General features: G+C 50.0%; 1 protein-coding gene across 1 annotated transcript; it reads left to right on the top strand.

Annotated features, from left to right (window-relative positions):
- On the top strand, window positions 1–23,137 carry PLA2G4D (phospholipase A2 group IVD). Its single transcript, XM_055316890.1, is given in 21 exon segments — window positions 1–124; window positions 4,335–4,407; window positions 4,596–4,732; window positions 5,295–5,426; window positions 6,324–6,364; window positions 6,681–6,723; window positions 8,069–8,132; window positions 8,486–8,622; window positions 9,389–9,499; window positions 9,627–9,664; window positions 9,846–9,981; window positions 10,292–10,428; window positions 11,842–12,064; window positions 18,069–18,186; window positions 18,542–18,679; window positions 18,941–19,048; window positions 19,188–19,379; window positions 19,654–19,698; window positions 19,701–19,819; window positions 20,868–21,054; window positions 22,186–23,137. Coding segments are annotated over 21 exon segments (2,451 nt in total). The 5' UTR covers window positions 1–79; the 3' UTR covers window positions 22,413–23,137.
- The last annotated feature ends 867 nt before the right edge of the window (window positions 23,138–24,004 follow it).

Below are 24,004 nucleotides of genomic sequence, written 5' to 3'. Positions count from 1 at the left end.
TTGGAATAGTTGCTTCCAGCCAGCCAGGGAGCTGGCAACTTGGCAGGAGCTGGTCCTGGAGTGGATCCAGAGGGTTGGTATGGAAAGACTGACAACTAGGGGACCACCTGGCCATCCTCACCAGGTAACAGTGTCGCCAAGCCCATGGGCATCACTCAGGGCAAGGCCTGGGGCTGGGGTGCATTATGGGAAGCGTGACACAGTTAAAACCAAAGTGATTCTGGCCTCTGCAGAAGGCCCGGGTACCAGAGCTGGGGTCTCTGACAAGGCAGAGGTCAAGATGGGAGGCAGGGGATAAAAGAGTCTATGCTTGGGGATGGGGAGTGGGTGGGGTAGGTTGATGACCAGCATCCATAGAAGTGAGGGCCTGGGAGACCAGAGCCTACCCTCTCCTCTATGAGTGACCAGCCAGCCTCCCCCTTAGAGCCTCTCACCCTCCTCTCTGCAAAAGCTCACATGCCGCGTCAGAGAACACAGTGGCTGCGTGTCACACAAGGACGCCCCACCAGGCCCACAGTTCATCACTGCAGGTAGTAGACTTTCTGGAACTGGCTGGGGCCAAGGAACCACCCTGTGTGTCTCAAGAGTTTTGCCAGGCCAATTCCCTATCCACAGCCAATTACTTACTGGGCCAAGAGATGAGGCTGCAACCAGGTCAAATAAGTCTACAAACTGCTAACCCCACTCCTTCCACATGCTTCCTCTCAGCCCAGATTTCTCATCCTCTGCTATGGACCCCGGCCAGAGGGACTGGCTCTTCAGGTCTCTCCTGATGCCCTACGCAGTGCCATGAAAGAGGCTAAGTGTATCAAGCTCACTATCCTCATTCTCAGACTTTGCCAGGTTTCTGGAAACCCAGGCCCGAGTCAAATCCAGTCAAGCAGCTCCAGACTGGTGTCCCTGGAGAAGACTTGCCTGGCTCAAGCCAGGTACCAGGCAATCCTAGGAAATATAGAAGGGACCCCTCCATTGAAGGACAGCACCTGCTGCCCCAGCCCCTATCAGCCTGAGGTCTAGAGGATGCCCCCACCCTCCCTGCACGGCATCCACCCACCAAGGTGGACACCAGTGAAAACGCTCTGATGGGACTCTGGGAAGAATCCAGGGCTGCAGGAGCAGGGTAGTGGAAGGGCTGGACAGCTCTGGCTCAATCTGCTCCTCCCATCAGGGCTTTGAGCCCCAGAAGCCAGCTGTGGAGGTTTCTGCAGTATCTGTCTTCATCCTCATCTTCCTGGAGAAGTCTGGGCATCATTTTCCTGCTGCCCTCTGCCTGCCCTAGACCCAGCCCAGTGGCAAAACTGAAGCCTATGGTGCAGTGACCCTGGGAGCTTGAGTCTGCCCATAGGCCTGGAAGGTACCTTGTCTCCAGCTGATGTTGTTGGGACTGGTTGAGTCTCCAAGATCAGGACTTAACCCTCAGCCTTCAAGTGGGTTCCTAGGGCAGCCTCGGCAGTGGCTTCACCCAGCCCTTTCCTGCTGGAGCTGGGCTGGCAGGGCAGGCCTGCCATCTAGGACTTGCTCTGGGACAAGCCTGCTGTGTGATCCAGGACCATCAGCTCAGCATGACTCAGGAGATATGGGGCCTGAGGCTGTTCTTGAATTTTCCACTCCTCCTCCCTCCAACTTCCCCTACGACAGTGGGCCAATGGAGGCCAGCAGGCCGAAAGGCAGCTTGCTCATTTTTCTCTTTCTGGTGAAGACCCCATGGTACAGAGCCCATGGTCTGGACTCCTGTAAGGGGACTCCAGCCCTGTCATACTTGCTTGGGTCCCATCCCCTGTGATGGGCAAGAGCCAACACTGAAGCTCTACACAGGGAGGAGGCTAGAGGAGGCTCTGGGGTCCCTGCATTGGGAGAAAAGTAGCTGAGACTCTCAGCAGGAAAGTACTCTCAGGATCCTACAGGAAGTGGGGGGGGGGCGGGGATCCATGTTGGAAAAGCCCTCCCTCCATAGCATATAACATTCAGGATCAGTCATCAATTAAGGCAGTATTTCAGATGGGGGAGGGGCATTTCAACAGAGAAAGGGAAGCCCCAAAGCCTTCAGGAGAATCATATTAGTTAGTTCAATATTCATATTGGTCTAAAACAAAGCTGTGAAATTCTACTGTTTAGATATCTCCAGGGCACTGGAGGAAATTTGCCTGCTTTTACAAAGGAGCAAAATCCTGGGAAGGTAGAACAGCATAGGAGATGTGAGCTCTGGCCTTGACCTTTGTGACCTATGGCAAGCTGTCCTTTCTGAGTCTCAATCCTCTCATCTGTAAAATGGGAGGAAATGAGAGTATCACTTGTATGTACCACCTTAGGAGGTTGTCAGGAAGATAGATTAAGTTGGGATATGTAATCAGCTTAGTGTGGCTCCTAGAAATATGACAAGCACTGAATAAATAGTAATAAGAGCAATTATCTAGAAACTGCTTTTTTTTTTCTTTTTTTTGCTAAGCATTCTATAGGAATTAATACATTTCGCCTCTATTAACTAGTCCCACTACATTTGAGGAAATGGAGACACTGACAGGTTCAGTGACTTGTCAGGGTCACACAGCAAGTAAGCAGAGTACCAAGGTTAAGGTCCAAATATCCTGGCTGGGAGCTTGCCTTGCCCACTCCACTCCACCTCCCTGAGTAATGACCTGACATTGTATTTATTGTCACAGCCCATCCTGTGGTGCTCTGTGCTAGTGATGGTTTTAGAGGTGATGAGAAATGGGGCTTCACCCTGGGGAAAATATCCTGCCAGGGGACAATGGGTTTCCTAAGGTTGAGAGGCTTTGGTGACCAGACAGAGAAATGGACAATGATGCTCAAACTGGGTATGGTGACTGGCTGGGTAGGAGCAGCCGGGTGCACTTGGTAGCCCTGGGTGGCTCTAGAGCAGCCCACAGGCTATGGTCTGGAGGAGGGGGCATCTGGGCTGCCTCTGTCCTCCACCCTCCCCACCTCCAACCTCCCACCCCCACCCCACAGCTCCCTCCCTCCAGGGCCACAGGATCCTGGCCAGCACTTTCTCTGTGGCAGGCAGTGATGGAATCTGGGTGCAGGGAGGAAATGGAACCAGGGGTCTAAAAAGCCGTCTCTGCCATTTATGAGCTCTGGCTTAAGGCCTGTAGAGTCAAAACATTGCACTGGAGTTAATCCCCAAGAGGGGAGAAACGAGAATACTTTTGAGGGGCAGGGGGAGGATGCAGAGGGTTGGGGCATCACTAGTGCTCTACCAGAAAGTTGACAGGAATGATAAAGACACTCGGCAGGAAGGCGCAGGAGAGTGAGGCGGGGACCCACAGGGCACTAGTCCTGAGTGCCTCTGCTGGGGCCCATCGTCCTTTAAATTTCTCTATGGGAATAGAGAGCTGGTCGTGCAGACTCAGCCAGCCCTGTGCAGAGCCCGGGAGGGTTCCTGGCAGGAGACTCTGGGGCCACAGGCACGGAGGGGACCAGTGATTGGAGGGCACAGGGCAGAAAAGCTCTTTGGTTTAATCACAACACCGTGTGATGAAACCCCACGAGGCCCCAGGAGGCCACAGGTCTGTCCCACAAGCACAGTGCTACCTTGGTCTCTGATCACAGGGGTTTTCCATAAGAAACGTGTGCAGGGCGCCCAGAAAAAGCTACATAGCTAGGCCTCAAGAACAGAAGCCCAAGGCCCCAGAGTTCCAGGCAGTGGCAAGGGCATCAGCAGTAGGGATTTGAGGAGAGCCCCTTTGTGCCTGTCCCCAGAAGGACTTGGCACTCCCCGTCTGCCTTCCTTCTCCTTCAGCACCTCTGCTCCGTCTGCCCCCATGAGCTTGTGCCCTCGCAGTTTCTTCTTCCTCCTTGTCAGGCCTGTCAGTGGGCAGATGTGGCCTCCAAGGTGTCTGAATACACAATGGCTTCCTGTTCACCATAGTGGCCTGATGCTCCTCTAGTGGCCTGATGCTCCTGCGGTTTCCTGTTTCACACCCAAGAGAGAGGGAGTAGCTCAGCTTGCCTGCTAGTCCCACCTCCCTCCAGGGCGCTGGGGGGTGCAGCAGAGTCCTGTGCTTCACCAAAGGGCTGCCTTCCTTGGGAGCTCTGGGGGTGGGCAGGCCCAAACTGACATGTCCAGTGTGGTGGCCACTCCTTAGGCCCTCGTTTCCCTGCTTTCACCACCATGCTGTCCAATTCTGTCCCGGCAGGGGAGGGGAGCCCCACAAATTCTACCCCTGATTGGTCTGCCATGCCCAGAACCACGGCCCTGAGGACAGTGGTGGCAAAGGCTGGTCCCAGAGCTCCTGGCAGCGTTACTCAGCTCAGAGTGGTGGGCCCTGTCATGAGTAACAGGAGGGACTGAGCCGTCTGTTATTTCTCTACAGGGGGAGGCCTCTGCCTGCTGGCAGCTCACTGTGAGGGTCCTGGAGGCACGGAACCTGGGCTGGACTGACCTGTGTGAGTAACTATTTCTTGGGCTCCAAGGGTATAGTGACAACCCGGTCCTATGGGAAAGGCCCACCAGAACCTGGCGGCTGGGCTGGGCTGCCCACAGGGGCTGCCAGGGTCGTGGTAAGAACCTGGTGAGGCCCCTAGGAGAGGAGTGTAAGGATTTCTCTCTCCCCCTGGTCTCTTGACGTTGGCAGTGAGCCAGGCAGACCCCTATGTGACCCTGCAGTTGCCAACCGCACCTGGAACAAAGTTCAAGACCAAAACGATCACCAACTCCAGCCATCCTGTATGGAATGAGACCTTCAGTTTCCTAATCCAGAGTCAGGTCAAGGTAAAGGCCAGGACCCTACACTCAAGGACAGGCTGTACCCTTCTTTGGGAGCACACTCCCCTCCCACCCCCAGCTTAGAGGCCCTGGGGATGAGTGTCTCTGTTCCCAGCCTGGGTGTGCCGTTTGGGAAAGAATGTGGGACCCACTGTGTGGTTGTGAGCCTAACCTCTGGCAAGTTCCTGGTCCTCTCTGTGCCCATTTGTGGAATGGAGACAGTAAGAATACCTTTCTGATGGGGTTGTTATGAGGTTAAATGACATAATGCATGGAAGACTCCTAGTACAGTGCCCAGGACATGTGGTGCCTTGGGAGCATGTAGGGTACAGAGGTGAGGGAGGGCTGAAATAATGTTATTTTTATAAAAACAAAAATTAGCAGGGGGAGATTAGGAACTCTGCTGGATTTCTTTCAGTGCTTTTAAGTTTTACTATTATTTTTATTTTGAAGTACAAAGTGTGCAGGCCTAATGATCTTTTCTGACCCTGGGTATCAAGTAAAGGCTCAACAGGTATGAAGTATAGTAATGGGTAAATGAGCTAAGTTGCTGTTTGCGGGTCCCCAGAATGTTCTGGAGCTAAATGTCTATGATGAGGACTCAGTCACGGAGGATGATGCCTGCTTCAAGGTTCTCTATGACGTCTCAGAAGTCCAGCCAGGTGAGCTGCTCCGGAAGACCTTCTCCCTGTGTCCCCAGGTAAGTGGGGAGGTCCCACCCCTCTGCACCCCACCCCTCTAGGCCCCAGGCTGAGGAAGTCACACAGCTTCTCCCTTCCGGTGGGATGCTGCAGCCTAGAACTCTTCCTCAGCAAGAGGGAAACCCCTCCCTGAAATATTTGCATTTTAATAGGAAAGGAGAAGCCTTTACTAGACTGTTAAGGACTGAATCACTCAACCGAGAGCTTTTAGCCAACTGTGGGAGGAAGGTTTCTAGTGGTGATGAACTTAATGTCAATGGAAACACAGCTCAGTGTAACTAACCCTTGGGGCAGTTGGGACATGGCTCCATCTCTCCTGCCTCAGTGCCTGAGGCCACTCTATGAAGGTCTCTGCTCCTTCTCCAGCAGGTGAAGGCTAGGGAATGGGAGGCAGGGTTCTGGGGTCAGGTCCCCCCTCGAGAAGAATGGGAGAGATGGGCCCTGGGCATCCTTCAGCCTCTTTTGGGGGCACCTGGGTGGCTCAGTGGTTGAGCATCTGCCTTCAGTTCAGGTCATGATCCCGCAGTCTTGGGATCGAGTTCCACATCAGGCTCCCCTCAGGAAGCCTGCTTCTGCCTTTGCCTGTGTCTCTGCCTGTGTCTTTCATGAATAAATAAATCTTAAAAAAAAAAAAAGCCTCTTTTGGCTTGTGCTCTTCATCTCCTTCAGCCCTGCCAGAGGGAGACCTGTTCTCTGCAGACTTCTCAACTTGTGGGTAACCTGGGCAAGTAGCCCATCTTCTCCCCACTTCTCAATCTCCGCGTCAGCGAAGTGGGAAGAATCGTAATACCGCGCCCGCCCCGGGGACTGCTCGAGATGAGACAGTGCCTAATCCAAGAACTGTCAGCTCCAAAGATATGTGTAAAAGTTGATGACTTGCTCATCTTTGATTTCAGGGACAGGAGGAGCTGGACGTGGAGTTCTTGCTGGAAAAAACGTTAGTAATCATCACACAGCCCAGGGAGTGTCTCAAGACCCAGGCTTTACTGAGGGAAATGTCTTTGACCCAGATTCTCTGTCCCTTGTGTCTCCACCACTGGGGGGTCCTCTTGCAGGGATGAGGAGAAGGGGGTCACTGCTTCCTTGGCCCCACTCTCCCCCTCTCTCCTCACCTTGCACTCTTGAGAAGTACTTCCCTCACCCTGAATGGTATCTTAGGGTCCCTCAGCATCACCCAGGGAGGCCCTATGGGTGCTGGGGGCAGCTCAGTGCAAGCAGCATTTGCTGAGCTCCAGGTGTTTTTATTTTTCCAGGTCAGACTGCCCAGAAAACCTCATCACCAACAACGTCCTTGTGGTAACCACCCCCCCACCCTCCCCAGGCTTGTGAGAGGGAGCAAGGGACAGGGCCCCAGAGCACCCACTGAGGTGGGCGGTGCAGAAAGGATAGGCGGGGACAGGACTTTGTGGTAAGACCACCCCCGGGCCTCCCAGCTGGGTGGTTCCCTGGGGCTGGGGCCTGTCAGAAACATGGAGGGGGGGAGGCCCAGTCTCTACTGGGAGGAGCTTCTGGCCCAAGATCCAGTGGCTGAAGGACTGTCGGGGCAATTTTAGGTGCTCCTGATAGTGTTTCGTCACCTGTGATGGACTCCTAGTTCTTAGACTCAGAAGGTAATGAGGAAGCCACGCAAGCCGGGCCCAGCTGGGATGATAGCACTAAAGTAGCAGAGGCTCAGAGGGAGTTTCCAGGGCGCTGTGCTTCCAGCCTGGGGACTCTGGGTAAGAGGCAGGGGGTCAGTCAGCTCCTCCTTGAGATGGTAGAGAGTCTTGGTCAGCCCTTCTAAAACAGAGCAAACTCACAAAGCTGCAGTGGACAGGAATGGGTGATAAAGAATGCACTAGAAGCTTTCTACTCAGAGGTCGGCCAGCATCACAGGCATGATCTGGGGGAGCAGAGCCAGTCTTAATGTGAGATAAGTCACCTAGAGCCCCAAACTGCAGGAGGCCTCTGCCCTCAGGGTCGTACCCATGCCTGTTTGATGAACTAGTATTAGTTTCAATAAATGCACATTAAAATCGTCATACCTATGGCAGCTGCTTTTTATCTGAGATGATGAAGACCAGTGGTGGGTTGATAAACTCAGCAGGTAGATGGGAGAGAGTCAGTCAGGAGCTGGGTGTGCTCGGGCATCAGATGACATGCATTGCAGCGAATGCAGCAGGCTCACTTGGCAAGCTGGTCAACGGCAGGCCAGCGGGAGATACTCCCGTTGCTAAAATGTTAAGGGCTTCCCTAATCGTTCCATCATCCCGTAGACCCATGGTTTGCATATTACTGTTCTGGGAGCAGTTGTAAAAGGCACCCTCCACGCTGAGTCCACAGAGAAATGCAAGGAAGGCCAAACGGTGCCTGAGGGTTGGGTGGCCTTCAGAGATCCCTGAAGTTTGGCAAATCTTGGAAAGATTTGCTGGGGGTGTGCACGGGGTGGAGGTAGGGGTTCTCCTGGCTGCTCCAGAACATCTGACCTAGCAGTCGTAGCAGATTGGGGGTGGAGGGTGGTAATTCTGCCTCCCATCCCACTCTGGCCCCCACTTCCTGTTCTGTGTGTGGTGGATTTGGGACAGTGGGACTCAGAGGGTGAATTTGAGGGGACCTCAGCTTTCTCTGCAGAGCCCCTTGCCCATGATTTGGTCTGCCCTAGGCCCGAGAGCTGTCATGCCTGGATGTCCGTCTGGACAGTGCCGAGAGCACAGCCCAGGTCACAGGTGAGGTCTGCTCAGAACCAGATCCGGTCTCTGCTAGATGGGGTGGCTGGGAAACCTGTGCAGGGCAGAATGTGAGCAGCAGAGCTCAACCTCTTTCTTCTTGCTCACACAGCACAAAGGCAACAAGTCTCCTCTGGGCAGGAGGGTCCCCTGACCTGGGGGAGGGTGTGTTGCAGGAGGTGGGAGTCCAATGGGGGTTGTGGGAGGGCCCTTTCCAGAATCAGGTCTACCATGGTCCAAGCTTCTAGGTCCCAACCCTGTTGGAGTAGTGCTGCCAGTTTCCTGGGGTCTGGGCTCAGAGGCCTGGCTCTCATTCCCCTCAGGCTAATCTGCCCACTTGCTATGCTACCTAGATGAGGAGCAGCTGGAGCTGGAGCTGGTGCTGAAGGGGTCATATGAGGACACGCAGACATCTGCCCTGGGTACGGCCTCTGCCTTCCGCTTCCATTACCTGGCAGCCCAAGAGACAGAACTGAGTGTGCGGCTGAGGGTAGGTCTTGCCTTCGGAGCTCTCCTACTTAGGGCCAGCTCCAGCTGTCATGGCCCCTCTCAGGCCAACGCTATCTCCCCAAGTTAGGTGCTAAGCCCTTGGCACACAGGGAGACTCACTAGGAGCCCAGAGCGGGCACAGGGGCTGCTGTGCCTCGTCAGCCTCTGTTTGAACCTTTCAATGGCTCCTGCATCAATGCTCTTCGGATAAATGCCCTCTCTGTGCCTGCCAGGCTTTGCATGGCCTGGCCTCTGCCCACCTCTGCTCTGCTGCCTCATCTGATTCCACACTCCCCCCCTTTCACGATGCTCCAGTGTTTGTCTCTTTCCCAACATGCCAAGTGCTTTCTGTGTTCTGTCTCTCCTCCCAAGGCTGCCAGCTCCTCCTCCTCCTCTTCTCCTTCCTCCCCTTCCTCCTCTTTTAGATCTCAGCTCAAAGGGGGTCTCTTCAGGGGGGCCCTCCTTGACCTCCCACACCCCACCTTTGGTTATTGTATCATATCACACTGCTTATTTCCTTTACAACATTTTTTTTCCTTTGCGACATTTGCTAACATCCATTCGTTACCTATTTTGTTATAAATTCATATACATACCTCAGAACAAAAATATTAGCAAGTATTTTAATAATTAGCTATTATAATAATTAGAATTATAAAAATTGTAAGTGTTGTGATTATTTTTCTATTATCAGAGAGGGACTCTGTCCGGGTCACTGTCTAGATACTCAGTAAGGATTGGTTGAATGAATGAATATTTCCCTCCAGAGCTCTGAAAACAATGACTGGAATTCAGACAAGTCAGCTGGGCACCTCACTGTGCCCCTGAGGTCCTTGGCCATGGGGAAGGAGGTGACTGTTAACGTTCCTGTTATAAATGTAAGTGGCCTCAACTGCATGGGAAGTGCCAGTGAGAACAAAGATGGGGAGCCCAAGCCCCCAGGGGATACCCACATTGCCCCCAGGGTCTAGAATATTTTAACTTGATCTCTTGCTTTGATTTCAGACCCCAGGAGTGAGGCTGCAGCTCAAGGCTGAGGGCTGGTAAGGGACATCCCTATCTGTGGGGGACCGTGCAGGGTGGTCCCGAGGCAGGGGGGTGCTGTGGAAAGGATGGCCCCTGGGGTTGGGAGCAGGGAGGTAATTTGGCAGCTATCGTGGGCTTGGCCAGTCAGCGGCTGAGCTCTGTAGTGCCCCCTGACCCTTGGATCGTCTACTGCCCCAGCCCTAAGGAGCTGGCTGTGCGCCTGGGCTATGATTTGTGTGCCGAGGAGAAAGCTTTCCTGAGCAGGAGGAAACGAGTGGTGGCCAGAGCCCTCAAGCAGGCCCTGCAGCTGGACAGAGACCTACAGGAAGATGAGGTTTGGGGGTACAGGGGAATGTGGGTGCAATACCTTGGAATGGCCTTAAGGAAGTACCTGATTCCTCTGCCCTCTCCAGACACTCTTGTCAGCAGAGATGGCAGTGGACATGTGGGGGTGGGGGTAAGCTTTGGGGTTCTCACTCCCTTTCAGGTCCTGTCCAGGGATAAGAGCTGTCACTTGCTAGGGAGGATTGGGGTGCTATGTCTAACCCCGACTCCATCAGGCCTGACCACAAGGTCCCTTCCCTGGAGCCAGGAAGCAGCTCCATCCTGGTCCTTAAGCCAACCAATGTCTGTGTATGGTCCAGGTCCCTGTTGTGGGCATCATGGCCACAGGAGGAGGTGCCCGGGCCATGACCTCTCTCTACGGCCACCTGTTGGCCCTGCAGAAGCTGGGCCTCCTGGACTGTGTGACCTACTTCAGTGGCATCTCAGGCTCTACATGGTGAGGGCCCTGGGGACTGGAAGAGTAGAGAGATCAGGTCTCAGAGGAGATGGGGTAGACACTAGAGGAACCCTCTATGGTGGAAGCCAAGTGGGTGTGAGCAGTACGGTTTGATGGGTGCCAAGTGGCTTTCTCAAAAGGGAGGAAGTATATATCACAGAGGTCCTCCCGTGAGAGAGGCATTGTAGGACATCCATTCCACACGACAGAAGAGGTGTGAGTAAGGCAGCTGATTCAGAAGGAGCTAGGGTTTGAGTTTCTGCAACAGCACTTACTGGGCAACTTTATTTCCTCTGATTCTCAGTTGACTCATCTCCAAAATAGGTGTGATAGTAGTACATACTCCATAGGATCGTAGTAGGATAGCCCAAGTAAAACACTTCTACCTTGTCTGACATGTACCAGGAACCCCAAATTGGTAGCTCTTTTTTTCTTTAATCATTATTACCTCATTTAAATCCACATAACACTCTCTAGGGTAGTTTATTATTTACTGTCCCTATAGTATAGATGAAGAAATTTCGATGAAGAGATGCTATCTTACCCAAAGACAACACTGCCTCCCTATACCCGACCCTGATTATAATGAGGTGGGACTTTTCACTGTTAGAGATTCATTCCTTTGAGTCTTATTGAGATGTGACTTTAAGTAGTAAAAGAGGAGTAAATTCAGGGGACTTTAGGTGATGGCTATTGACAAGCAGAGTCTTTTTTTTTTTTTAATTTTTATTTATTTATGATAGTCACAGAGAGAGAGAGAGAGGGGCAGAGACACAGGCAGAGGGAGAAGCAGGCTCCATGCACCAGGAGCCCGATGTGGGATTCGATCCCGGGTCTCCAGGATCGCGCCCTGGGCCAAAGGCAGGCGCCAAACCGCTGCGCCACCCAGGGATCCCGACAAGCAGAGTCTTAAAAGGCTTCTTCAGGACAGGCCCATGAAGATGGGTGTAGGGTCTAGATCTGCTCTGTACAGTGGAGTAGCCGCTAGTCACATGTGGTTATCAACAAACTGAAATGTGGCTAGTCCAAATTGAGATGTGTTACAAATATAAAATTTGAAGACTTAGGTTGAAAAAAAACACATTTATGTTAATTTTTTATGTAGATTACATGTTGCAATGAGAATTTTGGATACATCGAATTAAAATATACTATTAAAATTAATTTTTATAGCTCTCTTCTTGCTTTTTCAAAATGTGGTTACTAGGAAATTTCAAATTACATATGTGGCTCACATTATATTTACATTGGACAGAGCTGATCTGAGAGAAACCCCCAAGACACATTTTCCAGATGACAGGGCCTGGGCTGCAGGAGCACCATGTTGGGAGAAGAGGGACAGTGGCAAGGAAGAGTTGCAGCGACCCAAGCTGGGCCTCTGTCTCCCACCATACTGTCCCTTTATTCTCCCAGGGCCATGGCCCACCTCTACGGGGACCCTGAGTGGTCACAGAAGGACCTTGAAGGACCCATCAAATATGCCAGGGAGCACCTGGCCAAGAGCAAGCTGGAGGCCTTCTCCCCAGAGCGCCTAGCAAGCTACCGCCAGGAGCTGGAGCTGCGGGCCAAGCAGGGCTACCCCACAACTTTTGTGGACCTGTGGGCTCTCGTCCTGGAGTCTATGCTACATGGCCAGGTAGGGCACCGATGCTTGCACAGCAGGATGTGAGCACACCAGCCTCGGGGCTAAGGCAGTTGCACCCTTAGCTATTGTGCGTGCGCATATCCTGCAGGGTGCAGGAGGCTGGGATCTGTGGGGAAAGGACATGGGGACCACAGTGTCTCAGCATCTGCTGTACTTTGGGATGCTGCCTTTTTGTGTCAGGCTATTTTTCACTTCATTGCCGTGAAATAGAGATTTCTGGATCTCTCAGGAGCTTAGGGATGAGTCAATGCCTGAATCAGTTAAGTAAACAAAACTTTCACATTTTGTCAGTGAGATTGCCTGAATATTTTTAATTTTATTAATACTGCAATATAGAATGTCTTCTTCTATATCTTCATGGTAGTGTTAAAAGCACAGACTCCAGGGGCACCTGGGTGGCTCAGTGGTTGAGCGTCTGCCTTCAGCTCAGGTTCTGATCCCGGGGTCCTGCCTGCCTCTCCCTCTGCCTCCCTTCTCTCTGTCTCTCATGAATAAATAAATAAAATCTTTAAAAAAAAAAAAAAAAAGCACAGACTCTGGAGCCAGATTCCCTGGATTTAATCTCAGTTCCTCTTACTAGCTATGTGTTCTTTTTTTTTTTTTTTAATTTTTATTTATTTATGATAGTCACACAGAGAGAGAGGGAGAGAGAGGCAGAGACACAGGCAGAGGGAGAAGCAGGCTCCATCCACCGGGAGCCCGACGTGGGATTCAATCCCGGGTCTCCAGGATCGTGCCCTGGGCCAAAGGCAGGCGCCAAACCGCTGCGCCACCCAGGGATCCCGCTATGTGTTCTTTAAGTGACTAGTTACAAGCTACTAACCTCTTCCGGACTCAGTTTTCTCATCTGTTCAGTGGCAATGAGTGAGAATAGTACTTTGATCTCACAGGCTTATTATGAGCATTCAGTGGAGCTTTGGCTTAGAGTTAGCATTGTTAGCTATTATATTTTTTTACTGTTTATTGTAACACGATGAAGACCAAACTGAGCAGAAACATTTTTTACAAATTGCTTCTTTAAGGAAAGTTTAGTAAGTCAATTGCTAAATCTTATATTAACTGATAGAATTATTAAAATCAGTAATTTTTTCTAGTATTGTTTTACCACATATAATTATCTGAACCTTTCTTTTTTTTAATTTTTATTTATTTATGATAGTCACACAGTGAGAGAGAGAGAGGCAGAGACACAGGCAGAGGGAGAAGCAGGCTCCATGCACTGGGAGCCTGACGTGGGATTTGATCCCGGGTCTCCAGGATCGCGCCCTGGGCCAAAGGCAAGCGCCAAACCGCTGCGCCACCCAGGGATCCCCTGAACCTTTCTTTTAAAGCATTTGGAACAATTAAAATGCAAAAAAAAAAAGTATCTTTAACATGCATAACAAATTAACAAATATATTAGCAGAGAAAAATATTCTTACCTTATCTTTGGGTGTCAGGAGTTTGACCAAGAAAGATTATCATGTAAACTAACCAAAACTGAATTTACTTTGAATTTTTTTTCTTTAAACTTTATTCTTGAGGCACCTGGGTGGCTCAGTCAGTTAAGCATCTGCCTTTGGCTCAGGTTATGATCTAAGGGTCCTGGGACAGAGCCCCACATCAGGCTCCCTACTCTGCAGGGAGCATGCTTCTCCTCTCCTTCTGCCCTCCCCATTCATGTCCTCTCTTTCTCTCAAATAGATAAATTTTTTTAAATCTTTTTAAAAATTTTATTCTTGCTGGTAAGAACAATGCTACTTGAAAATTACCAACAATTCTTATTTATTAGTTTAAAAATATTTGTTATAAAAGTAATATTTATTATTAAATGTTATAATAATCTTCAGATCTAAGAAAATGCATAAAGCGTAAAGAATAATGTAACAAATATGCATGATCTTACCAACCAGCCTAAGAAATAGTATCTTACAGAAAGAATTGAGGCCTCCTGCGGATGCCTCCCCAGTCCCATTTCCCTCCCATCCCCAGAAGTAACCACTACCCTGAATTTAGGTTTATCATCACATTCATATCTTCAGTCTATATACATTATCATATTATATAATACATAATGTATAATTATATGACATGCTTTATTTACCTTTATTATATATTTTATTATGTATACCTTTTATTATACATCCTTAAGAAAAATATGTTACTTGTACAAATGGTTTTGTACAAGTCTCCTTGTGCACAACTTTTAGAGATTCTCTGAGCCTTGAAGATACATACCTGGCAGTGGAATTGTTAGGCCATTGGGTACACACATCTTCAGCTTTCCTATCTGTTGCCAAATTGTTCTCCAAAAGGTTTCATTAATTCACACTCCCACCATCAGAGTTTCATAGTTTCTTTTTCTCTACACATGCTTCAGACTTAATTTTTTGTTCATTTTATGGGTGTTATACAAAATTTTATTGTAGCTTTCCATTTCCTTGATTTTTAGTGAGACCGATCATATTTTCAAGTATATTTGTCATTGGGACTTCCTCTTCCATGGATCACCTACTCAAATCCTTTTCCATTTTTCTATTAATTCATCTTTAAGATTTTCTGGAAACTCTTTGTAGAGTCTGGATATTAATCCTTTATCTGTTCTTCTGGATTTCTATGTATAATTTTAATATAATCCAGTGTATCATTCTTTTCCTTTATGGATTGTGCTTTTAGGGTCTTCTTAGAGAAATCTTTTCCTCTCCTAAAGTTATAAAATATCTTCCTATGTATCCTTATAAATGTTTTAAAGATTTGTTTTTCACAGGACTTCACTCAGAATATATCTTCAAATATTATGTTAACACAAATCCCAATTTTATTTTTTTCCATATGGATAGCAAACTTTCCAAATGTCACTTATTCTTTTTTCTCTACAAATCATATTACTACTTATGTCATATGTCAGGTTTCATATATTCATGGGACTTTTCCTGCGCTTTTTTCCATTCTAATGGGACTGATTTTCTGAACACGTGCCAATACTGTACTGGTTTAGAGACTCTACGTTTGTAATATATGTTGGTATCTGACAGGGCAGATTTAACCCCATCTTTCACCTTGGTTTTTCTCAGAATTATGTTGGTTCCTTTTGGCCCTTTGTTCTTCTATACGTGTAATGGAATCCACTAGTCAAGTTTCACGAGACATGTTAGAAATTTTATTCAGGGGCACCTGGGTGGCTCAGTTGGTTAAGCATCAGACTCTTGGTTTCTGCTCAGGTCATGATCTCAGGGCCCTAGAATCAAGCCCCTTGTATAACACCCTACTCAGCAAGGAGTCTGCTTGTCTCCCTCTCTCTCTGCCCTTCGCCCTCCTCGTGTGCTCTCTCTCTAGATTAAATAATTTTTAAAAAAATTTTTATTGAAATGGCATTTAATTTATAAAACCAGTTAAACTACTTGAAATGTTGTTTGTCTTGTTAATATATCCTATGTATTCTTTTGATCTACATTTTAAGCTAATGATGTTCATTTGTGAGGATATTGTGTTTTGTTAACGCCTTTTCTGCGCAGTGGAGGCAATTAGTTACTATAGAGTTGGGAGAAGCTTGTTTTAACTGTTTACTTTATGAGGTGCTAAAAAATCAGTTTGATCTGAGGCTATAGAGAAGACTTTTTATTTAATTGCAATCTGATCCTTCAGGTAGGACTTAATGCATGGTGTTATGCATAAGATTTATAGTCATTTTTAAAAAGACAATAAGGTTTTGATTCACAAGAAAAAAATCTTGTATTATTGAACAAACAATACATCCTTAAAGATGAATGCTCACATGGTTTTAAAATTTTTGTCTCAATATTAGAGCTTTTCAAATATTCTTTAAGCTATCATGCTTTATCTCTTAAAGCTAACATTCATTGTATGCTTTTTAAAATAATTCTTAAATCAGACAAATTTAGTGAGTATTTCCAATTAGTTTTCAGGTAAAAGCATTTATTATCTCTATTTTATGCTATTGAACAGCTCCAAAAGTCATTTTAAATGTCAGAAAATATAACTCCATAAGAAATCACAATGTTATTAATATTATTAGAAAAATAGTATACCTTGAACTTTACACAGAACCTTATTAGTCTACACCCTTCTATAATATTGCTTCAGTTTTTTTAAAAAAAATTGTTTGTAAAATATACCAGTTCTAATCAATGGTTCTCAAACTATGTCTTTGAAACTTTTCTTTAACCTTTTGCTGGCAAGTACTAAACTGCTTAGAAGCTGCTCATCATGCCTCAGGAAGAAACTTCTAGTTTTTCTCTTGTCTTTTCCTGAATTAAGAAGGTCTTACATGTTTTCCTTCAATTCTGGCCAGAAAGGTTTTGCCTTTTGCCCCCCTGCCCATGTAATGCCTAGACCTTGTCAAGGCATCGCCAACACTGCACTCAGCTTCTACACCTCAGGGAGTCCCTTGAGTCATCATAGTGGTACTCTGCAGGATTGTGCAGGGTTGGGGATGCTCATTTGGAACAGGACGGGGGGCTGGGGCTGGGGATCCAGAGGCCTGCCACCACTGGCGAACTATTAAAAGGAAAAAAGAAAACTGGGTATTATTTCAGTAGATGGAGGGGTGTGCTGACCCTTTACCCTGGGTCAGAAATGGTGCATCTGGAGTAAAAGGACACATTTAACCTCATCATATGTGTCAAAAGAGCAGGTAAACAGGATTCCTGAACAAAAAGACTTTGAGAAGATAAATTGCAGTTATTAATCAGGCTCCCTCCCTCTTCAGCACATATACACATTCATACCTGCGAGACTGACGTGTAGCTGACACAAGGTGCCAGGGGCTTGAGCAGTTGGGGATTTTTCCTGTAGGTACCACTGTAGAGCTGGCGGGCAGGATGACACATCAGTGACAGAGGGCTGCAGGAGGAGGAAGGATACTGGGGGATGCTGGGGCCTTGCCACCGCTATGGGAGGGGGACTCCTCATTGGAAAGGTGGGGCTAGAATCCCGGGACATACACTTGGCTGATCATCAGAATCACCTGGAGAGGTTGAAGAAAAAAATAGATTCCTCAGTGGCTTCTGCTGATTCTCAGGAGAAACCTAGTAACCTGTCTATAGCACATTCTATAGGTAAATCAGATAATAAGGGCTGATCGGGCAGTTTGGGAACCCCCTAGGTCTAGCTGCTGAGTGAGGTGCCTTCCAGTTGAGAGAGCCCAAGACAGGGATGGTGCATGTGTGGTCCCGCTCTATCTGAAGCAGCCAGGATCTGTGGCAGGCTCCTTCCCGAGGCAGGGCTCCAGGCAGCCACCACCATTAACCCTGCTGATGCTGGAAATGAACCCTATTGGCATCTCTGGTCCGCATAGAATGAGACCTTTCTGTGCCCCTAGAACTCTGGGAGGCTCTCCCAAAAGGCAAGTCATAGTTCTTGCCATCAAGGCAGAACCTTGAGTTTTACTGAAGAGAAAATTGGAAAGACGGGCAAGAATAAAACAATGGGGTACAGCTTCATACTGTGCAAAGCAGGAAAGGGGGGGCAGGCGAGGAGGAGGCAAGGATGCCTGGAAAACATTTCAGAGGGGTTGAGACCTGGACTGCATTCATGTGAACCTAGAAGGGGCAGCCCATCCCCTGACAGAGCTTACAGCGTATACTAAAAGGGGATTCTTGTCCTTTCTGGAAAGCGATACGTGTGTGTGCATGTGTGCCTTTGTGGCTGTGCATCAGGTTCCACATCCCCTCCACCCTTCAGCCCCAAAAGATGGGCCATGCACCACAGGAACAGAGGTGGAGTGTCACTGTTGACACTGTAGTCCTTGTGAATGGCATTCTCTTGAGATATGCAGTGTGCAACCTCTGTAGGCCTACATGGTGACCCTGCATCTGGTCAGAATATGGGGGTGGGAGTGGGAACCGGATGGGTGCACCCACCCATGCCACCCAAATTCCAATGGTGAGCTGCCTCCTCACGCTCAGCCTGTGTCCCCCCCCCCCCAAGTCCTGGTAGGGTTGCTGCCTCTAGGGTGCTCCCAACCACACCTAGAGCCTCATGCCTCCCACCCCAGGTGATGGATCAGAAGCTGTCGGAACAGAGAGCAGCACTGGAGCAGGGCCAGAACCCTCTGCCCCTCTACTTGAGCCTCAATGTCAAAGAGAACGATCTGGAGACCCTCGACTTCAAGGGTACAGTCTTTAGTCCCACCCACGTAACCCTCCAACACACACATACTCATATGGACACCCACACATACATGCCTCCTGTGCACCCCACTGGTTTTCAGAGAATTCAAGCAGCAAACTCCTGACAGATCGCTCAGCCTTCTGGAAGGGAGGCAGTTCTGATGGACAGATGAGGCAGGCAGCAGAGCTCACTGTCCTGGTGGTGTGGGTGCTAGGGGGGAGTGGTCAGCCCAGGAGTCAGCCAGGCAGGGAGGAGGCTGGGGCCTGCGGGGGTGGGCAGTGTCTTTGGCCCCTGTCAGAGCTGGAGCTCCCCCCAGCCCACTCTCCTCTCATCCTGCCTCTTGCCTCTGGTCCATAGAGTGGGTGGAGTTCTCCCCCTATGAGGTCGGGTTCCCGAAGTACGGAGCCTTTGTCCCTACGGAGCTCTTTGGCTCCGAGTTCTTCATGGGGCGGCTGATGAGGAGGCTCCCGGAGTCCCGCATCTGCTTTCTGGAAGGTGAGTGGTGGTTACTCCCAAGATTCTGGCCAGTCCTGAGCCAGGCTCCCTTGACTGCGCACGGTTCCTGCTCTCCGGTGCGGCAGGCCCCGGGGCAGGGGCCTCTGGGCCTGGGCGCTGCTGGGGTTGGGCCTTGGGGAAGAGCCATTGCAGGAGCAGCCCACCTGCCTCCCATCTTCCACCCGGCCCTCGGCCCTCGGGGGTGATGGGAAGTGGAGTGCTGAGGCCTGAGGTTGACTTCCGGGGGTGGTTGGCCTTCAGGTATCTGGAGCAACATTTTCTCCCTGAACTTGCTGGATGCCTGGTACGACCTCACCAACTCTGGTGACACCTGGAAGCAGCACATCAAGGACAAGATCAGGAACCTGGGTAAGAAGTGGGTTGGGAGGGGAGCCTGGAATGAAGCCACTTCCTCTTCAGATGCTTGGGGGAGGGGCGCTATCAGAGGGGAGGCAGGCCCAGGCATTTCAGGGCCTTTCACTGGACCAGTGTCTTTCTCTGAGCCCAGAGGAGTCTCCTGCCTCCTTGACGACCTCCTCATGGCTGTCGGCCTCATGGCTGGAACCTGGAACGGCCCTGGCCAAGGCATTTAAGGGCTTCCTGACAAGCAGGCCACTCTACCAGCACAGCTGCAACTTCCTCCGGGGCCTCCAACTGCACCAGGATTATTGTAGCCACAAAGATTTCTCCACTTGGGCAGGTAAGGGCCCCTGTCCTGTATCCCTAGGTAACAAGCTTGGGCTCCTGGTGGGGGTTGGGGGATGGACCATGGTTAGGACTGGCAGAGGACTTGGGGGTGCCAAAGCATCCCCTTCTGGGTTGGCCAGCAGAGGGTCTTGGGAGGGGCTGAGTGGCATGTGCATGCAGAGAGTGACACCAGAGGTCAGAAGGAGACTTGGAAGCAAATGCAGTCGGAGTCGTAGATGATCTGTGGCGGAGTGGCTGCCCCTGACTGCCACTGCCTCCTCCATCAGACTGCCAGGTAGACTCCACCCCTGGCCAGCTGACCCCTCAGGAGCCCGGCTCTGCCTGGTAGATGTTGGCTACTTCCTCAACACTAGCTGTCCCTCCATGTTCCGGCCAGGCCGAAGGCTGGACCTCATACTCTCCTTGGATTACTCCCTCTCCGCACCCTTTGAGGTGGGTCTGGTTGCCCCCTGGGAACCCCAGACATTCTGCAGGCCAGGCCATGCTGCAGGGCTCTTGGGTCCCCACAGGGAGAGAAGGGAGACAGGCTCCTGTCAGAGTCCTTGGTTGGGAGGAGTTGTGGGAATGCTGGGGCCCTGGGCTTCCAGGACAGGTGGGCAGGGAGGAAGCAGGACACACCCACCCCAAGAAGAACTGCTAGATGAAGCTGGGAGGAGCCCCTGGCTTGCCCACATCCATCCCCTCAAATCTTCCCTGGGGACTTAGGAGCCAGGGCGGTGGGGGTGGGGGTGGGCAGTGAGGGGAGGATAGGGTCCTGGTACAGAAGTGGGTCCCCTACTGAGGCCCTCTAGGCTATAGGATTTGAATAACCTAGCAACAGAATCCCAAATGGGAGCAGGAGTGCTAGGTCTGTACCCCTCACCTAAAGATTTTGACCAAACAACATTGCAGACCACTGGAATCCTTCACCTCCCTCTGAGGCACCGTGTATCTTAGCTGGTCACACACAGGTCAGGACCACGTTGTCTCAACACTGAGCAGTCAGTTTGGGCTAGAGCTATCGTAGCACTTTCTTTCTTTCTTTTTTTATATAAATTTATTTTTTATTGGTGTTCAATTTGCCAACATATAGAATAACACCCAGTGCTCATCCTATCAAGTGCCCCCCTCAGTGCCCATCGCCCAGTCATCTCCACCCCCTGCCCACCTCCCCTTCCACCACCCCTAGTTCGTTTCCCAGAGTTAGGAGTCTCTCATGTTCTGTCTCCCTTTCTGGTATTTCCCACTCATTTTTTCTCCTTTCCCCTTTATTCCCTTTCACTATTGTTTATATTCCCCAAATGAATGAAACCATATAATGTTTGTCCTTCTCCGATTGACTTACTTCACTCAGCATAATACCCTCCAGTTCCATCCATGTCGAAGCAAATGGTGGGTATTTGTGGTTTCTAATGGCTGAGGAATATTCACTTTCTAGAGCACTGACCTGAGATGACCAGGAAGTAGCTGGTTCTCTCTGGGCTCCCCTCTCCCCAACCAGGCCCTGCAGCAGACTGAGCTATACTGCCGGGCCCTGGGACTGCCATTCCCTCGAGTGGACCCCAGCCCTCAGGACCAACGCCAGCCGACAGAGTGCCACCTCTTCTCGGACCCCACCTGCCCTGATGCCCCTGTCCTGCTGCACTTCCCGCTGGTCAACGCCTCCTTCAAGGACCACTCAGCCCCTGGTAAGGCGTCCCCTCCCCTCCTAACAGCCTGGCAGCTTGGACCTTCAGAGGCACTGGCTGCACCCTTCCCAGAGCTCCTGTGGCCAGCAGAGGGAAGAGGTCCGCAGGCTAGTCCCACCCCATTGGGACACATCCGTTGGGGATGCCACATCCCTGCAGGGACTCTCTGCTGGCAGAGTCACTGTGCTGCTGGCCCAGGTCAGGACCCCAGGCTCCTTTGCCACCCCCCACCCCCTGCCGATCCCCTGCCCGCACACCCCAACTCCACCCGGGCTCCTCTGCTCTCCTGTTCTGGGGTGGTGTGTGGGAACCCTGTATCCAGAGGCCCTCCTGCGTTGTGTCCTGTCTATAGACATTTCTACCCCTGCCCGGGCACCGTGTGGTTGGAGGGCTAGACAGCCAGGGCAGAGTGGCCCCAGGCCCCTGGCTCTCAGGTTCTCCTGAAGCTACCTGGGATTGCAGTTGGCTTTTACCTTTCCACCCTGGCCCAGCTTGTGGTCTTTTCTCAGGAAGCTGGGCCTCTACTCTGTAAACCATCATCACATGCATTCCAATCCTTACCTCCCGCCAACTGCTCAGGCCCTTTTGGTGGGAAAGCCTATTTTCTGTTTTTGTATGTGATTCCTGGCTTTCTGGTTCCCACTCTAATTCCAAACCTTCCAGCTTTACCCTTAACAAGCTCAGCCCACATCTTGGAATTCTCTGTCTCTATCTCTGTCTCTCTCTTTTGACCAAAACTGGTTCTTACAAAACAAAGATCCCTTTGGCTTTCAAACTCGTGTTTCCATCATGAGATTTCAGAAATCTTCACTAGCCTGAATGATTTTGTTGTCCAGCTGTTTCTACCTTGTCCCTGAAGGTGATACAGAGAGAGATCATGGGGTCGCCCACGTAGTGGAAGTGCATCTGCTACAGGGAAGTGTGGGGAGCAGCCAACCCTTCATATCTCCGAACAGTACCCTGCTATCCACATTTATATTTCTAGGCAAAGGAACAGAGGGCTGGGTGGTGGGGAGTGAGGAGCCCCTTCAGGGAGGAGCAGCCCAACCCCACGACCAGCCACGAGGCTTCCTTCTACTCAGCTCAGGGAGCCTCTGGGTCCTACCCCTCACCCCTCTCACCCTTGGGCAGGTGTCCAGCGCAGCCCTGCAGAGCTCCCAGCCAGCCAGGTGGATCTCACTGGGACCACCTCACCCTACTACCTGTTCAACATGACCTATAAGGAGGAGGACTTTGATCATCTACTGCAGCTTAGTGACTACAATGTACGGAACAGCCAGGGCGCCATTCTGCAGGCCTTGAGGACTGCCATGGAGCACCGGGCCCTGGGCACCAGGCCTCCAACAGCGAGGAATTGAGGCTGCTCAGGGACCCCAGCGCTTTGATGACCCTCCAGGGGCTAGGGCCTTAACCCAAGCACAGCTGGGTACAGCCACAGCCCTCACTGGGCTGGAGTTCCCGGGCTGTCCAGGCCTTGGCCTCTTCTGCAGTGGGTCTCACGGCCCAGACGGGCTGCTTGGTACCCCAAGTTCTCCCTTACTTTCATCACTGGCTTGGGAGGAGCTGAAAGTAACTCCTCACCAGATCAGTGTGTAGAATATCTGGTCCGACCAGACAAATGTTTACATGTGATTACTTTCCTGCCAGGCAAAACAGATTTGGGGTACAAGCTGCAGGTGTCAGACCAGGAGTGGGGGCAGGCAGGGCAGGGCATGGCCTGACCGAGAGGTGGCTCCAGACATCAGGCATCATCATGCTGTGTCCTGAGAATCTCCTCTTCATCCCCTCCTCCTCTCCTCGCTCTTCTATTATCTTTAAGCAACTTTAGTGACGTGTAATCCACATACCACATAATTTGTCCATCTATAGAGTACAACTCGATTGCTTTTACTATGTATTCACAGAGTTGTGCAAACCTCCCCACGGTCATTTTGAGATTTTCATCACCCCAAAAAGAAACCCTTCACCCCTTAGCTGTCAACCTCAACCCTCCCTCCCGAGCCCTAAGCAATGACTAATCTACCTTCTGTTTCTATAGATTTGCTTATTGTGGACATTTCCTATAAATGGAATTATACAAACATACAGCCTTTTGTGTCTGGCTTCCTTCTCTCAGCATGATGTGTTCAAGGATCATCCATGTGGTAGCAAGCATCAGTACTTCATCCTTTCTATGCCTGAATAAAATTCAGTTGTGGATGGCCCACATTTTACCTTATGGTCATTGGGTTGTTTCCATTCTTTGTTACAAATAGTGTGGCTATGAACATTCACGTACAAGTCTGTATGTGGACAATGTTTTTTGTCCTTTTGCACGTCTACCTAGGAGTGCACTTGCTGGGTTATAATAATTCTCTGCTTCTCCTTTTGAGAACCTGCCAACCTGTTTTCCAAAGCTGCTGCTCCACTCTCCATTCCTGTCGGCATTGCAGGAGGGCTCCAATTTCTCCATGTCTTTGCCCACATTTGTTATTGTCTGTCTTTTGATTTTAATCATCGGAGTGGGTATAAAGTGATATCTTATCTGCATTTCCCTAGTGGCTAATGATGTTAGGGATCTTTTCACATATGGTAGGCCTTTTATAGATCTTCTTTAGGGAAATGTCTATTCAGATCTTTCGCCCATTTTCATTGGGTTATGTCTTTTTCTTATTGTTAAGAATGCTCTATATTTTCTACATACAAATCCCTGATCCAATATACGACTAGCAGTTTTTCTCCTAATCTGTGGGTTGCACAAAAGCTTTCTTATTTTGATGGTGCCATTTATATTTTCTTTTGCTACTTGTGTTTTTGGTGTCATATTTAAAAAAACATTGTCTAATCCAAGGTCATGAAGATTTACAACTGTTCTCGTTTAATAGTTTTATAGCTTCAGCCCTTACATTTAGATCTTTGATCCATTTTGAGTTGACTCTTGTATACAGTGTGAGATACGGGGTCAATTTCA

This window comes from Nyctereutes procyonoides, unplaced genomic scaffold (genome assembly GCF_905146905.1).
Source record: "Nyctereutes procyonoides isolate TBG_1078 unplaced genomic scaffold, NYPRO_anot_genome, whole genome shotgun sequence".
Taxonomy (NCBI): domain Eukaryota; kingdom Metazoa; phylum Chordata; class Mammalia; order Carnivora; family Canidae; genus Nyctereutes; species Nyctereutes procyonoides.
This window is presented reverse-complemented; position numbering and strand designations above follow the sequence as displayed.